At 35.5% G+C, this 16,389-nt stretch overlaps 4 protein-coding genes across 5 annotated transcripts; 2 read left to right on the forward strand and 2 right to left on the reverse strand.

Moving 5' to 3' along the window:
• Window positions 1–347: 347 nt before the first annotated feature.
• On the reverse strand, window positions 348–6,691 carry LOC124440336 (cyclin-dependent kinase 12-like). Its single transcript, XM_046990747.1, is given in 10 exon segments — window positions 348–934; window positions 937–971; window positions 1,322–1,453; window positions 1,694–1,810; window positions 1,991–2,068; window positions 2,204–2,305; window positions 2,804–2,860; window positions 2,957–3,146; window positions 3,218–3,388; window positions 4,185–6,691. Coding segments are annotated over 10 exon segments (3,492 nt in total). The 5' UTR covers window positions 6,430–6,691; the 3' UTR covers window positions 348–569.
• LOC124440681 (protein YAE1 homolog) lies at window positions 6,657–8,250 on the forward strand. Its single transcript, XM_046991135.1, has 3 exons — window positions 6,657–6,819; window positions 7,383–7,504; window positions 7,693–8,250. Exons 1-3 carry the CDS (start codon window positions 6,691–6,693, stop codon window positions 8,006–8,008), a joined length of 567 nt encoding a protein of 188 aa, XP_046847091.1. The 5' UTR covers window positions 6,657–6,690; the 3' UTR covers window positions 8,009–8,250.
• Window positions 6,814–14,633, reverse strand: LOC124440423 (phytanoyl-CoA dioxygenase domain-containing protein 1-like). 2 transcript variants are annotated; one of them, XM_046990921.1, is made up of 11 exons: window positions 14,510–14,633; window positions 14,164–14,310; window positions 13,782–13,857; window positions 13,604–13,651; window positions 12,671–12,726; window positions 12,306–12,368; window positions 11,475–11,496; window positions 11,270–11,395; window positions 10,435–10,551; window positions 9,799–9,925; window positions 6,814–7,242 (listed from the first exon to the last, which is right to left on the reverse strand). In XM_046990921.1, coding segments are annotated over exons 1-11 (813 nt in total). In that variant the 5' UTR covers window positions 14,540–14,633; the 3' UTR covers window positions 6,814–7,241. The 2 variants fall into 2 exon arrangements, with proteins under 2 accessions (XP_046846877.1, XP_046846807.1); XM_046990851.1 differs by lacking the exon at window positions 6,814–7,242 and adding an exon at window positions 8,177–9,356.
• Window positions 14,634–14,702: 69 nt separating this feature from the next.
• Window positions 14,703–16,367, forward strand: LOC124441588 (superoxide dismutase [Mn], mitochondrial-like). Its single transcript, XM_046992066.1, has 5 exons — window positions 14,703–14,970; window positions 15,134–15,250; window positions 15,362–15,468; window positions 15,551–15,623; window positions 15,995–16,367. The coding sequence occupies exons 1-5, from the start codon at window positions 14,739–14,741 to the stop codon at window positions 16,141–16,143; spliced, it is 678 nt and encodes a 225-aa protein (XP_046848022.1). The 5' UTR covers window positions 14,703–14,738; the 3' UTR covers window positions 16,144–16,367.
• Window positions 16,368–16,389: the final 22 nt, after the last annotated feature.

A 16,389-nucleotide genomic window follows, 5' to 3' on the forward strand; every position in this document is an offset into this window, starting at 1 on the left:
TGACCACTGGGCGATGCAGTGTGCCATGCTACATCGGCAAAAAAGCGCGGTTCGCATCTTGTAAGAGCAATTTTGTCCATTTCATTCAATTGACATCAAAAAAATATGAAGTTAAAAGCTCTTAGCATTGTGGAAACACTACTGCAAGGACTGCAAGGTGAAACGATTGCTTTTATAAACTCGGGTGAAACTATTGCTCTTATAAACCTGTGAATGATCAAATTTACATAAAGAATGACGTCTCTGTCACCAATATATCCCTTGCATAGCCTCGCCATTGTTTAGTTTAGAGCCGAGGTAACTAATATTATCTATTTAGTATTCACTATCCGAAAAGGCTGAAAACGTTTCCCATACCAAGAGCTTGGAAGAAATTTATTACAAATATTTTTAACATAAAATTATGTTTCCTTTCCTTGACTATGAACAAAACATTTAGGTGTGGTAAATTTCCTTCCTTTGAGTGTATATTTATCTGTACATAATAATATAGTCAGACTGTCATAAACACGTTACACAGTAAACTGTAATATACAAATTCTACTTCAATCATAGCTAATTCGGTGATTTCAAAAAGAATCAATACTTGCAAATTCAGACGGTCGACATTCCTCATTTGAGATTGCGCGAGATATACGATTATCAATATCACGATCTGTACTGGCTATGTCACCGGGAGAAACACCCTGAGGAACTGATACTTCACCACCTAGTTCATTGGGCAATTTTTGCGTGAATACTTTCGAAAGCGAGTCTTTTGGCGCAACGGCGGTAGCCAGGCTCAGCTTTTCATCATTTGCTCCATGCCCCAATTTCTGACCAGGAAGCAACTCCGTGTTTGAAGACTTAGAAGAGTCTTTTCTGGATGGTTTGTTCGATGAGGAACGAGAAATATCCTCTTGACTTTTACCTTCTTTATGACGCCTTCGTTTTTACACCACATCTCATGACAATCTTGCCATAAAGGAAAACTAAAAACAAAATGCGTTTAGTCATGGCATCGGGCACATTGTCGGAATTATATTTTACTCAACACCAATATAGCGATCGTAAATCTTATTAGTCGGCGCAGTCTAAAAGTTCTCTGCACTTGCTTGACAAAAATCAAGCTTGGTCAATTTTTCAGATCAGAACGAGTTTCTCAAGAACACATATAGGCAATCCTATCTTTTCTTCCCTGGCGTATTCTGTGATCTTGAAAGTTAAAAGCCTTTTTCATGTTAACATTACTGAACGGCAAAGATAAATACATTAGAATACCTTCTGCTTGGAGGCACCAGGTGCAGACAACTGAAAATACATTGTTTTGTTTGACACATACCTGGGTGGAGCGATCTTCGTGGGATCGACATCCTTTAAAAAATCATGGACCAAAGACTGCTCAGACGTTATTCTCTTCGATGGATCGAGAATCAACATTCGATCCAGAAGATCAAGAGCTACAGGAGGTAGACTAAATAAGAAAAAGAAATAAACCCAAGATCAACGCACATGAATAATTGAAAAAATCGTTGCCAACTTTTTCTAAATCCGATAATGACTAACATTTTGAGGACAAGAACTATTGTATGGTGATGTACCACCCTCTTAAAATGCCTGTCACCAAGGAGCAGCAGGCGGACTCGAGCTCGAACAAAGAGCATTCGAACTCCCTTCACCAAAAGATAATATTCCTTTTCAAAGCAATACTTACGATATATATTCTTCAACAACTCTTCGTCTATATTGTTTCTTTGGCTTAATTGTATTAAAATGAGGTAGATTAATGACGTCAGGCCAAACCGCTGGTGTTGGACTACCACAAATACGGCTAAAAAAACACCCGAAAATTCACTAGTAGGATGAAAGCAAACCTATCGAACGGTTGCCGCATTTAACAATTTAAATAACATATTAACTCTTAGTCTCTTATATTACATAAAGCTCAAGGATTTTAAAAGCTTAATATCTAAGAACGAGAAATTTTCAAGCTCTTGAAATATGTGTATACCTGATCAGTTCCAGCTGACCAAGCTCCTCACCAGCTTGAAACAACGGTTTTTTCATAAAAAGTTCTCCTAGAATGCACCTGTGTTGGCAAAAACAGATGACGGAAATCAAGAGGGTATCCACAATCTCAAAGCACGAACAAACATGGTCGCAACTTAACAGGATTATTACTCTAAATTTTAACTCATTTTGAAGATGACAAAGCCATACACACCCGCAACTCCATATATCAATAGCTGGTCCATAGCGTTCTTCACCAAGCAATAATTCTGGAGGGCGGTACCACAACGTGATGACTTTATTAGTGTAAGGACGGCTAAATACAAACATACAATTGACATTTAAATTATTTTCCATACGTATCATCACCAATGATTTAGAACCCAATCATCTAGATGTCTAACTACCGTGTCAAGGTGAGGCAAGGACGCCATCTTGATAGGTGGCAAAAAGAAAAACTCAAAATGAAAAATAAGCTAAAAGAAGGTTTAAAAACCTAATATTATCAAACATTTTAAAAATTAAATCCACACTGTCAACTTGCAACTGCATATCAACTCAAGAAAAGCAGATATTAACTTAAGTATTGTCAGTTTTGCCACCTCTCAAGATGGTGACTTTCCTCACTCGTAGCTACGTATATAGAACTTTCTCGGAATCAGATATCTCGTACATTGGATTCTAGGTCGTTGACCATCACAAACAAAGAGATAAACAGGCTAAACTGGAAATAATATCCAACACAAAACGCATGAACCTACCAATGTAAAAATAGCTATTCCCTAAGTAAAATTGAAAAAATTAGTTGAAGTACCTTTCATCTGCATTATACAACCTTGCCAATCCAAAATCACCGAGTTTTATTTCTCCTCTGAAATAAAAAGTAAATGAAAGCAGACTTGCTAAAGCACGAAGATGAAAAAATTAACCCAAATCATCACGTCTTCAACGTGCTCTAAAAACATACTTGTTATTTAAAAAAATATTCGAGCACTTGATGTCTCGATGTAAGAAGTTTCGTTCGTGACAGTAATTAAGACCGTCCATAAGCTGTCTCATAAATGACTGAATATGTTCATCTGAGAAGTAAACGAGACCAGATTCGAGAATCCCCATTAAGTCGTGATCAAGGTATTCAAATACAAGATAAAAAGCACCTTCAAATGAATACGAAATAAAATGATGAAACTACGGAAGGCATAAACTATAAAGAGGGGAAACTATATACCTCTATCTTTTCTGAAATCCATAGCGTTTTTCTTATCAGTTACGATCTCTTGCAATTTGACAATATTCTTATGGGACAACTGTCGAAGAATCTTTATTTCTCGAACTGCTGTTATGGGAAAGCCTTCCTTTTCGTTATCTAAGCGAACTTTCTTTAAGGCAACTATTTCTCCTACATCAAGTTAAGCAAACATAACTACAAGCGAGGTTACCTACCAAAATCTTTCATAGCTAGGTAACGTATTATTTTAGCAAAGACAAATTCCCCATCAGAAAGAGAGTTAATCTTCAACATACAAGGTACTATTTTGACTGTAAGTAATTCATCATTTGAGGATTATAATCAGAAATGAACGGGGGAGGGAGGGGTAATAGTGTACTGATAACCCTCACAGCGTATAGTCCGAGGCAACAAACTTTAGGTTAAAGATTATCAGCACCAAAAACTAGAAAACTTTCAAATAACTAGAATGGTGAAATGCAACAGAAATTTCTATTTCATTCTGCTTGGCTAAAAGCTCGCATTTTCAGTTCAAAAAATGAGTTTTATGTCGACAATAGGCATCCTGAGAAGGCATTTACGTATATACGCCCAGTGTGACCACTATTTAACAAATTGCTTTTTGTTTAAGTTTAGAGCTGGGGAAAGCGTGGATATTGGGGAGGCTCATATTCATACATGGATACAAAACTGCCTATCTTAAGACTGCACTTAACTGTGTCGATACTCCCCATCGAAAAATTTCGCCTAGTAAAAACATTTAAACCTAGTGGTATATGAACGTCATATCGCAAAATGAATTTCAAAAATCAAACGATAAAAATTTGGTAACCATAAAATGGCAGCCAGTGGGTAAAACGTAGAAAATACGATATACGGTAATGCAAAGTATTTATTTGATGCAAAGTAATATAAATTTCCTAAACCAAACAATGAAGATGGCATTATCAACAATAAGTTAACCTACCAGTCTCCTTTTCTTTTGCCTTGTAAACCTGACCAAATGTTCCTTCACCAACAATGGCAATGATGTCAAACATATCAACACATCTTTCGCCCCATTCTCCTTCTTCATCAGAACCATCCTCAGACTTTCCTGGTGAAGAAACAGCTGATGGTGTGTTAGGTTTTGAATCCAAAGCCATGGCATCTGCTCCTTTTGCATCTTCAGAAAACACAGAATCGGGAGATTCATCTGGTAAGTTTGGAAGAACAGGAGGTAAAGGTAATGGAGGTAGAGCTGGTTGAGTAGGAGCATCATCTTCCGGGGGAAGTGGAGGAGGGTCAGAGTTTGGCAAAGATGGAGGTGGGGCATCTCCTATTTTTTTTTGTGATGGTGATGCTACACTACCAACATGTAATGGTGGTTCTTTCTCATCTATTGGTAATGAAGGTGCCTCATCTGCAGGCACATCGATATCAAGTCTATCATTATGCAATGATGGAGGTGATTTTTCATCTTGGTCTTGTGTATTTAACTCTTTCTCATTTGATAACGCTTGAATTTTCATGGCTGGAGAATTTTTAATTGTTGAACTTCCTGGAGGTGAAGTTTTATCAAGTTCTTTGTCTCTGTTTATTGCGGAGCCCTTTTTATTTATTGAGTTGGAGCTATCTGATTCATACGTAACTTTTTCCATAAGTTGATTATGTTCCTTCTGTATTATTTCCTTGTTTGTATCATAACTATCCTTATCTTTACTACATGTATCTTTGTCCTTAGTAATTGAATCTTTTTCTTTATGTTTCTCATCTTTGTGTTTTTTAGGAACACATTTTGTTTTGCTTGTACTTCTCTCTGTAACTGAGGTACCTTTATCTCTGTTATTTGTAACTTTGTTTTTTGATAGTGAAACATCCACACCTTTGTATGAAATATCTTCATTCTTAGAAGAGCTGTCCTTTTCTCTTTTTGATTTATTTTTACTACCAGGAGACTTATCTCTCTCTCTAGTGTAAGAATTTTCATTATTTCTTCCTTGTGTTGAGTTGTGATGAGACGACAAATGCTTCCTATGAGAAGTTGAGTTTTTCTTAACAGTTCCATATTTACTATCTGATTCATATTCTGCTTGCGGTTGCAATTTACTCAATTGTTTACTGTGAGATTTTCTACTCATTGCCTTAACAGCAGATCTAATCAATTTATGCGGTGATGGACTTCTTGAGTTTGAATACCCGTGAGATTGAGGTCTATTTACTCTAGAATGTCGTCCATGATAGCCTTCAGGAGATTGCCCTGGAGACCAGTTGTACATTGGGGATTTGTATGGAGAGTATGGTGACCTGTAATTGCGAGGTGACTGATAAGGGGATCGTGGTGGTGATCTAAAAGGAGACCTGTAAGGTGACATGTATGGTCTAGTTCTATAAGGTGATCTTGACAAAGATCGATTACGCCGTCTTGGTCTACTTGACAATGGACTCTTCTGTCGCATGGGTGACCTTGACCGACTATACAAATACTGTCGTTGGGGTTCTGGAGATACAGAATACTTTGGTACAGGTGATCTATAAGGGCTTGGGCTATTTACCTCATTTCCTTGATAAGCTCTTGGAATAACAGGATAGTCAGATCTCCTTGAACGAGATTTTTTAAGCTGTTTTCTCTTCTTTTTGTCTGGCTCTGTATCACTTGGACTTGAATGGTTATTTAGTTCAAAATCATGTTTTGATTGATTTGCAATGTTCAATGGACTTACAATTTTATTGACTTTTCTGTCAACTGTTGGTGAGTATGAAGAATGCACAGATTCACTGACGGATACGTCTTCCTTTACAACAGGAGATGGTGTTCGTTTCCTTTTACTAGTCTTAACATGCTTCTTCTCCAACTTCACTTTCGTACTCTTTGCTTTTGTTGTCTTACCATTTCCTTTAGTTTTCTTCTTTTTCTTTTTGTCACTGCGATGTTTCTTCGAAGTAGAAGAGGGAGGAGGTGTTGAAGAGCTTTGTATGCTAAAACCTGCTTGTTCAGTTTCCGACCCACTTTCCTCTCCAGTAACAGGCGATATATCCTCGTACTCTTGCAAAGCAGTGATTTTAATTTTCGGTAACTCGTTTTTGGTTGGCTTTGGAGTTTCATTTTTGGTAGATTTTTTTGTCTTAGCTATCTTTTCATTCTTTTCTTTGGCCTTTTTCTTGGCCTTCTTCGTCTTTTCACGAGAATAATTCGAGGACGTATTTCGGTGTGTGTTATTATTGTTTGGCATGTTATAGCTAATGTTTTGAGAGCTTGTCGATCTCGTCAGCAATCATGTGTATTCAATGTATTTTTAAAAAAACCTCATATCTTATCTTATAAAATTTATGTTGTGTTGGATAAAATAGAAAAGGAAGATGCAGTGAGATTGTGGAGCGATCTTCTATGAAACCTGAAAACCGCCATGATGCCACAATCAGCGGAAATTACGGAGCATGCGCATAAAATATATTTTTGAAGTCGTTCAATGTAAGTGATATCGAAGGGTGACATGGGCACCCAATATTCCCCCCACATTCTTTTCCTCGAGAAAGACTCCCCATTCGAAGAAGAAACAGGCATTGATGATACATTATTAGGAAGGATTGACTCGGAGAGGCAAAGAGACAAACACTTTACAGTAAGAAATTAAAAAAGTTATTTCACTGTCAGTTATTTACCCTGTATGTACATTATGTATGGGTGGTCGGGTGGATTTTAAACATCATAGAGGACAGGAGCTCAGACTAAACAATAAAGGAAAAATACAGTAGGGCCACTTCGTTTTATCTTCTGTTTAACGCGATAAGATTATCACGCAACTGATTACCGTATTGGCAGCAAGTCAATTCAATTTTCTAATTTTCCATGACCTTAGGGGCAGTCATCTTTTCGACAACCTTTGACTTGACTCTGAATGACTATCGCTAAGGTTGTGCAAACATCAATGAACATCAACCACAAACAGTCCTTCGACTCTACTAACCTGGATGATTTACATCTACAAACTTGTAATGATACTCTTGGATTCAACCATTCACTTTATTAGGAATGCTTGAGTTATCTAACAGCAAAACAATAATTAATCTAATTAAATATACAGCATTGAGATGCACATTAAAATACAGTGAATATTTACTAGCTCATCTGTAAAAAATTCACATGATAGATTGCTATATAAATTTATCAACTTTGTTTGAATAGATAGGTGTACGAGAAGGCATCTCTGCAGGATCACAATCAACAGTACAAGATGGGTTTGATTGTGGCTATGAGAAAGCATTCCTAGCCTCCTGCAAGTTTGGCAAGTTAAGAGGTGTATTAAAGTAAGTACATTTTCATTTCATGAAATTTATATAATCATATCTATAAACGGATAGCCCATGCATGTGAATGTCATTTTTCTGTATGAACATGAAGGTTTCTTTTGGATAACATTGTTTGTTGATTAAGCACCGTTAATTTCTTTGCTTTATATACAATGTTTTAATTCTAATGTTTTTTATTTGTATAGTGCCCTTCATTCCTACATTGTTTTGAACAAAAAGACAGGAAATAAGGAAAATGATAGCTGTGAGCAAGAAATAGACAATTTGATGGATAATCTTGACAAAATAGAAAAACAAATGTGGAAAGTAAAATTTAATAATATTCCACCCGAGGAAGTCAAAGATGCACCCTCTATACATAATTTTGATCATCAACAAGTGTTAGCTGAAACTGACAATTTGGAGTTTGAAAAACTTTTGTTTGAGTGCAATCACATTTGTCAGAAACTGGGTTTAGGCAACAACATTCTTATGTGGTGTCAAGCTGCTTTTTCACAATAATTTTAAAAAAACTTGCAAACCAAACCCACTTATAAAAATGTAATGGTATTATGTCTCCACTCATTACCCAATGTGCCATGTATAAACAATCACCACAAAACAGTATTTTGTAAACTATTGGAGATATTATCTTGCATCCTAATTTTCCTCTGTATTGATATTGAGTGCTCTATTTCAGTATAATTTATTTGTAAACACAATAGTATAAGTATATTTCTATTTATATACACGTACAGAAAGTAGCATGCCTCCAAATTTAGTCCTGCAATGAGGATTTCTGAACATTGTCATTGTTCATTTCTGTGGAAGTCCATTGTTTTCATAGTGACCAATCATTGAAAAATATTCATAGCATGACTAAACATACTGGTACCCATGTTGTATGTACACACATGTAAATGTCATAGAAATAGTTGATTCTTTCATATGAACGAAATTTGAATTAAGATCAGCTAAAAACACCCAAGTTGATGTATGGCACTATATTATGCTTTTCAGCCAAATGGACTGTTATAAAATCTTGTTCACTACCACCAAGAAACATGTCAAAGAAATGTTAGTAAATCTACATCGTATGGGTTAATGGACTAATGGATCTAGATCTTATGGGTTAATGGAGTATTTAGAAGGACTTTCGATGATGACTTATCACTGATGTTTTGACAAACTTAGCTGTAGTCATCTTCAGTGTCACGTGAGGAATAAACGTCGGGTTGTTCGAGGTTGTGAAGATGTCGTTTGTAAGGTGCTTTTTATTGTTGTTATCCGTTCAGCGGATTTTGTTTTAAGTTGGTACACCAAATTTCTAACGTAAGTTGTTGTCTTTAGTCGGTGTTGTTGTATCGTGTAAACATAGGAAATGACCATACAACATAAGTGTGGCGGCGGTAGCAGTTAAACCGATTACAACGTTACGACAAATCCTGACGAACGTCAAGGACAGAGATTCAAGGTACAAAATAAACTGCTCTGACTGCCATGCCTATATATCGCTGAGACTGGAAGGAACACATACGATACACTGAACATAACAAAACATAACATTGCCTGGGACTCAGCAAAGTGCATTGATTACGTACAGTATAGCGACTACAAGCAACGACTTTAGTTAAAAAGCTGGTAAACCAACTCAAAAAGAAAACGCAATGACCTGATCACATCACAACAACTACCGACATCTTACAACAGTTCTTCTCAGGACTACACTAGCCTTCTGGGAGATCTACAAAACACGTAACTACACTCTCGGATTCAAACCATTCACTTTATGTCAAAGAGAAGTATTTCAGCTAATAACTACTATCAACCATACAACGGCATGAATGGTAAATCTTCAGTTGGCTGCAACCTGTAAAAAATGAGTCATCAGAGAGTTTTAGTTCGACGTTTACGGCGAACGGCAAACCTTAACTACCTGCTTGCCGTAAAAAAATTGAATTTAGTTTGGCGTTTTGCATTTGTATTCTACTCGCATGTCATGATTTAAATTTCATGTTTCGTTGGACGTTTTTGGATGAAAAAGCACATTCATGTTGTATGCTCACATAAAAATGTAACATTGAGCCATAAACCACACTTGGTTGTTTTAAAAGCACTAAAAAGCTTGCCATATATCACATACCGCAAGAAGCTCCTTTTGCCGTTAAAACCTGAACAGCAAACCGCAACGTAAGCCGCAAAGTCATGATGATCAGGTGACTTTTGGCGGTTTGCCGTTAACGCCAAACTAAAACTCTATTAAAGTTTATAAGCAGCTAAAAGGTTAAGTAACGAGCTAAGTGTAAAATTACCAATTTTCCTCGCTCCATTTAGTGTTTTCTTCCTCCACAATATGAAAGGTATAGATGTTACGTGAACGGTCAGAGGTATTAGGGGCACTATAGTGTATAACCTTGCCATGAATTACCACCATAGTTCCTACATCAACGACATTTTTTAAAAAAGTACGATTGAGTATATATGACAAACTGAATCTTCTGGTGATTTCAAAAACGCGTGGTATAACATATTGTACCAAAACATATATATATTGTACCAAAAAACGCGTGGTACAACATATTGTACCAAAAGTATAATCAAAATTCAAAACTGAAAAATTTAAAAATGGAGAATATTATTTAGGAGAATGAATTTCATGACTGAACCAATAGGCATAAAATTTATGCTATCATTAATTGTTCGGATAAAATGTAATATCCTCGTAGCTTTTATGACTTGAAAAGATAAGTGAAAGTAAAAATTATTTAAAAGCTAATCTAAAACTTCACAACTCTATATTTGCTAAACAATAAAGGAGGAATAATTGTGATTGCTGAAAATTATCGTTCAGTCACGAAAAATGAGAAAACATGGTCGATTCATCAGGTTACAATGCTCAAGTTTTATGAATCCCTTCTGAAAACTAGAAGTCAGATTGAACTTTATACCTGTCTTTACTTCAGCCGGAACAAACTTCCTCAAATCGTAATCAATTACTGGTCCTTTAAATGTCATGGCGTGTTCAGATGAATCAGGGTCACGGACAAAACGTCGCACGACTTTGTCTATATTAAAAATTGTTAAAATGGCATCAAGAAAAATTTCAAAGTATAAAACAAAGAAAAGAACAGAGAGCTTTCTAATATGATAATATTGTCTGAATAGCACTATTACATTTGGGATGTATGAAAAGGGTGAGCTATTTGATCTTAGCAAATTGTTAAAGTTTCAATATCTGAACACTGTGTTAATCCCATTGGTTCATTATTGTGCAGATTTTGCTGATAAATTGACAGAAACAAATCAGCTTGTACGTTTGTAACACATGTAATAGATAAATAGCTGACAATAATTTACGCAACCATAAGCTTGCCATGGTGATGGGGCGTTGAAAGTACCACAATAGGTTAATTTCTAAAAATCTTCTTTTCTATACATCCTGCGTACAATAAAACACGAGGAAATGAACCCCCGAGGAAAGACCCTCCCGAAAGGGTAAAAAAAACCCCAGGAAAACCCCTAGGGAAATGACCAAGGAGAATATATAATAGATCCTAGAAAAATAGATCCTAGGAAAAAGAAGCCTGGAAATACTCCCTAGGAAAAAACTCCCGGGGAAAGACCCCCTGGAAAACATCCTCCCGGATAAGGTTTCAGCTTCATTGCGTGTATCAATATCGAGCTTAACTTTAATATAGCAAGAAAGAGGAGCCCTTTATCTTTCTAAGAATATGTTTGATAAAATGAAATTCTTTGAAGTCGTGACTCCTTTCACGTACGTACCATTGTGTGACTTTGGCAAGAAGCAAAGGCAACCATTTTCGATAGTGCAGTCCTCCAGAGCAATCCATATTCCAATAAGATTTTGCGGAATGGTGTGAAGGAATGTTGCGTCTTGATGGGGAGAAACTGCGACGAAACATACGACCAATGTTAGTTTGTTGCGTCGCATGCACGAAAAAATAAAATGCAAGTAGCCGTTGAATACCTTCTCCACCGATTCGTGGTTGCTAAAAGAAAACATATTTGAAATCTAAAAGTACATGCATCCATATGGAAAGTGATTGATATTGTGACAAACAATATTTATTCGTTACGTTTTAATTACTACACCTGTGACCAAAACTGTTTATTTTGAAAAAACCATTTTCTGATTCAATTAAATCAGTTAACATGTACAGAACACTCTTGGATGCAACAGAGGACATTTATTCCGTTATAGTGTAAAATGCCTCACAAGATATCAATAAAGTAAATCGTTTGAGCCCGGGAATATCGTTAAATGTTTGTAGATGTAGATCGTCCAGGTTTGTCGAGTCCTGAGAAGGATTATTTTTGTTGATGTTGACTGACGCTGCGGCACCCTAGTCGGTAGTCATCTTCAGAGTCAAGAAATATCCCAATTAGTATTCATTTCAATGTATAATGAATAAACAATCAACACCAGAAAACGTTTCCTTGAGTTTTTCTAAATTTCATGTGCCAGTGTCAACAAAGGCAATTCGTTAGAGATATGAGAGGTGAATAGAGAACATTCACTTGACTCAGATCTGAAGGTGACAACATTCAACATCAACGGTCTTTCTCATGACTCAACCAATCTGGACGATCTACATCTAGAAAATGTAAAGACATCTGTAAAATTGACAAAAAAACTTGCTTTTAAATCTATGAGCACAAATTTTTCTTAACGATGACGATATAAATTGCAATTCTACATTACAAATGATCCCAGACAGTTATTTGCATGTTCAAAGACAGATGAAATAATTGAAATGCCTATTGAATTGGCTCGTTATGGCCATTACGATAATCGTACCTTGAAAATATACATGCTTTGGCAAATAGAAGGCTTCTTAAATCCAAGTGATCTTATTGTTGCCTAAAAAATTAAATTTTTCTGGACTGTCAAAAGAAACAATGAGCAATACAAAATAATGTACATTAAATGTTTCAATTTTATTAGCCTCAATCAAAGTCTTGAGATAATGAGCGAAAGATGAACGCCAAGAGATTTCTGCGAGTTCAATTTTATTTTTACATACCAGTGTCAGCACAGTCAATTTTGACAGAGATTTGACAAGTAAAAAGACTACATTTACCGTCTCTCTTAGATATCGCAGGAAATTCAGAAACAAGTACAACGAAAAAGACGTACGTAGACAATGATAAATTATACTTTACCTTTACTCGTTCATCAAAAGTGATCTTTTTGAATGTTGGATTAAGAGCATGGAGAGCTAAAGGTAAAAGAAAGAAGTGACTTTACAAAAATCTGTATAAGCGTTTAGAGATGTTATACATTAACTATCACCTCCAAGAAAAATGGCTTTCAAAAAAACACCAGGGTTAAAAAACGATAGATGAAAAATTTTTCAGCATAATCTTGTGATAAGAGGATAAAGTAACGTAAAGTCAATCTGTTGATTATCACATACAGCAATCACGTGAGCTTTGATGAGATGAGACATATTTTAATGATCACCCCAGATTGAGGTCCCCTATTACCCCTAAGCATTGATAAGATAAAACTGAGATAGGTATTCCCATGAATTTATCCCTACTGTGTTTACCTAGGCATTGATGAAATAAAGCACATCTCAAAGAACATGTCATAATGTAATTGCCAATGGGCAGCATAGTGTCATAAATTGAAAAACAGTTTTTCTTTTAAGAAATTGATTGATACGGTAACAGACACAATGCGAAGTAAAAACACATCTGACCTGATAAATATGGTACATGATATTATGTACACTGGGAAAGCTCGCCTTTTTTATTACTCCTATCTCAAAAATATTTGTGAGCTCATTCAGTGAAAAACAAAAATGATAATTTTGCCGAATGAATTGTATTGTAAGAGTGAATGTTTGAGGTATATCACTAGATATGTACACAATGTATTATAAAATTTCTGACTTCAAAGATAGTGTTTTATAGTGTAATAAACTTATCCATTCTACCCAAGCAAAATTACACAGATTGAGTAGTATCTAGTTAGCCTAGCTCGACTTCTTCCTCCTATGATGCAAATATTTTTGTGTTCACTTAAATAGCATGAGTAGATCAGCAAGCTGGTCAAACTATTGCACACTGTCATACACACATGCTACATACCATGTGCAACTTTATTTAAAGATAAATGTTTCTCAACACAAAGTTTTCCTACAAAAGAAATTGTTTTGATTATTTTGCTTGCTATTTGATAAAGTTTACATTGAGTCATAGTAGATAGAGATCTGGGGAATTTTTATCCTGTGTCTTGTGATAAGATGTTTCATTACAATTCTCATACCATTATCATCAAAAGCATGTTCTTCAAAGAAAAATCTGATTTTGTCAGCACTAGTCATGAAATATTCATCTGTAGACTATGGAAAAACATAAAAGCTCTAAGCATGGTTCACTGCAAATACTTAAAAATTTCATGCTCATTAGGTCAGATGGGAGGGGGGGGGAGTGTTATTAAGGAGCATGAAGCATCACTGCAACTTAATACAATAAACTTTTAAGATCTTTTACAGGTCAAAAATCTGACTGAGTTTCTAACTTATTAAAAATATGACGTCTAGATTGTGGGGGCATTAACCTCCCCCCCCCCCATCACACCTCCCTCTTATGTTACACCCAAATTGTAGATTTTGTATAATTCAAATAAAATTAAGATGAATGCATACCTTTCTCTGTTTCCCTGTTTTAAATACTGTTCTGGGATGCTGAGCCAAATCAAGTTCATCCACTATTTTTCTACATTCATCTCTTAAGGCCTGACACTCCTCGTTGTTGAAAACATTGGGTACAATTAAATAACCATCATCATTAAACTGAAGAAAAAAAAATTTAAAAATTAGTTAAACTAAAGAAAAAAAATCTAAAAAATTAATATTGCCACCAGTACCATGAATCTGAAATCTAATTAAAGTCAAAGCAGACATATATCAGCAAACGTGACCATATTGCCAATTAAGTGACAATGCAAAAAGCCCAAAAATTTACAATTGGAAAATAAAATGATTGACTGACCCTTTTTACTTGCTCACTGCTTAATTCCATAATTTAATGTACCACGGAAATCAAAACAGTGAAATATGAAGAAGATCAACGCAAGATGCCATTCCAAGTCTTGGAATCCAAGAAGTAGAACTGATATTTTGGTATGGAAATGACGTAATGATGTTTCATTTAAGGTTGCAATACTTTATGTAAACTTGTAATTAGTGGTTATCGAAGTTCAAGTTACCAGCTGCAGAAAATGTTACGAAAAGTGACAAGACTTTCTCCTTTCATACATGGATCAGCTCCAACTTCTTCGTTAATTCTAAAGAAGGCCAAACATACTTTGCCTGCCCTTGATTATGATTATGGGGCATTGCATCCTCATATTTGTGCTGAAATCATGGAGTTACATCACTCCAAGCATCATGCAGCATACGTAAACAATCTTAATATTGCAGAAGAAAAATACGCAGAGGCGCAGGCGAAAGGTTGCTAATTATATCTGTTTAATTTACGCATTCTTTATCAATCGTTTCTTAAATCACTTAAAGGATTATGCAATGCATAAATTTAAAAACAATAAAAGACTCAAAAATGAAACACATTATAATTGTAGTTGTTGACTTCGAACTCGTGCTCTATTTATATTAGGAGATTTGACTGCAGCAGTTGCTCTCCAGCCTGCTCTGAAGTTTAATGGTGGTGGTCATATTAACCATTCTATTTTTTGGAAAAATCTTTCACCAAATGGTGGGGGTGAACCACAAGGTAGGATGGTGCGAAATTGTTCTGACATCATGTTTACTTGAATTGCGTATGCATTCATATCATGGGAAAACAGTCAAATAAATGTGCTTTAAAATTTTTAAATTTGTCCAGGACTTCTTATGGAAGCTATCAATGGAGAGTTTGGCTCATTTGAAAAAATGAAAGAAAAATTAAGTGCTATTACAGTGGGTGTGCAAGGATCAGGATGGGGCTGGTTGGTAAGTATTATTTCTAGATCTTCTAGTATTCCTATTGATAAGTTTCTCTGAAAGTTTATGCTGAGTGTGTTTTTTTGTGCAGGGATATTGCAAAACAAGTCAAAGATTAAAACTTGCAACTTGTGCCAATCAGGATCCCTTGGAAGCCACAACTGGTAATTGCTTTCTTAAATATAAAAGTAAATTACACTTTTAATTTTTATCTTTAATAGTTATTAATATCATCACATCATCCCAGTTGCCCCCTCTGGAATGTATAGAAAATAGAAGACAGACCATTCTGACAAAAATCTCTCCAGTGGGACTTGCCTTTGTTTCCTGCACAAATCATTAGCATATAGTACTTACACAACAATCATTACATATGATCTTCTCTACGCCTGTGTTCTTTGATATCATGTTGATTTTTTAAATTTTTGTTTGAATCTTGTTGTATTTGTTGAATAATGTAATGAGATTATGTACATGTGGATAAATCTTTGAAGTTTAGCAGTCAAACTCTTAACTTGCCTACTATGTAATTTAGGTCTGGTTCCTCTCTTTGGTATTGATGTCTGGGAACATGCATATTATCTTCAGTACAAAAATCTTCGACCTGATTACGTCAAATCAATCTACAATGTGGCTAATTGGCATGACGTCAGTGAGCGTTATCAACGAGCTACTGCACTTTAAACTGCAACTTCTCGTTGGCTTGATATGAAGTTTATAGCTGTAATTAGGGCAAGATAAAGAACCGTAGATTGTTTTCAAGCGTCGTCTTTTTATAATATAATATGGGCTAATACATCTGTTTCCTGTCGAAACGCAAACTGAATTTCTCATGCTCATAGTTTGTGAAATATTTTCTCTCAGTTCCTGCGAGTGAATTTGGTTAATAAAACAGAAACATATTTGCACAGCTGTTATAAAACTGATTAA

The sequence above is a fragment of the Xenia sp. Carnegie-2017 genome, unplaced genomic scaffold, assembly GCF_021976095.1.
Source record: "Xenia sp. Carnegie-2017 unplaced genomic scaffold, XeniaSp_v1 HiC_scaffold_1, whole genome shotgun sequence".
NCBI lineage: Eukaryota > Metazoa > Cnidaria > Anthozoa > Malacalcyonacea > Xeniidae > Xenia > Xenia sp. Carnegie-2017.

Excerpts from the sequence above, each read along its gene's own strand:
- LOC124441588 (XM_046992066.1), top strand. The coding sequence starts at position 14,739 with ATGTTACGAAAAGTGACAAGACTTTCTCCTTTCATACATGGATCAGCT. Across the intron at positions 14,971-15,133 it reads CGCAGAGGCGCAGGCGAAAG|GAGATTTGACTGCAGCAGTT; the intron begins GTTGCTAATTAT and ends TATTTATATTAG. Across the intron at positions 15,251-15,361 it reads TGGTGGGGGTGAACCACAAG|GACTTCTTATGGAAGCTATC; the intron begins GTAGGATGGTGC and ends AAATTTGTCCAG.
- LOC124440423 (XM_046990851.1), bottom strand. The coding sequence starts at position 14,539 with ATGGAATTAAGCAGTGAGCAAGTAAAAAGG. Across the intron at positions 11,396-11,474 it reads ACCACGAATCGGTGGAGAAG|TTTCTCCCCATCAAGACGCA; the intron begins GTATTCAACGGC and ends GTTTCGTCGCAG. Across the intron at positions 9,357-9,798 it reads AAATGGAGCGAGGAAAATTG|GTTGCAGCCAACTGAAGATT; the intron begins GTAATTTTACAC and ends CATTTTTTACAG.
- LOC124440681 (XM_046991135.1), top strand. The coding sequence starts at position 6,691 with ATGGGCACCCAATATTCCCCCCACATTCTTTTCCTCGAGAAAGACTCC. Across the intron at positions 6,820-7,382 it reads AAAGAGACAAACACTTTACA|ATAGGTGTACGAGAAGGCAT; the intron begins GTAAGAAATTAA and ends TTGTTTGAATAG. Across the intron at positions 7,505-7,692 it reads AAGTTAAGAGGTGTATTAAA|TGCCCTTCATTCCTACATTG; the intron begins GTAAGTACATTT and ends TTATTTGTATAG.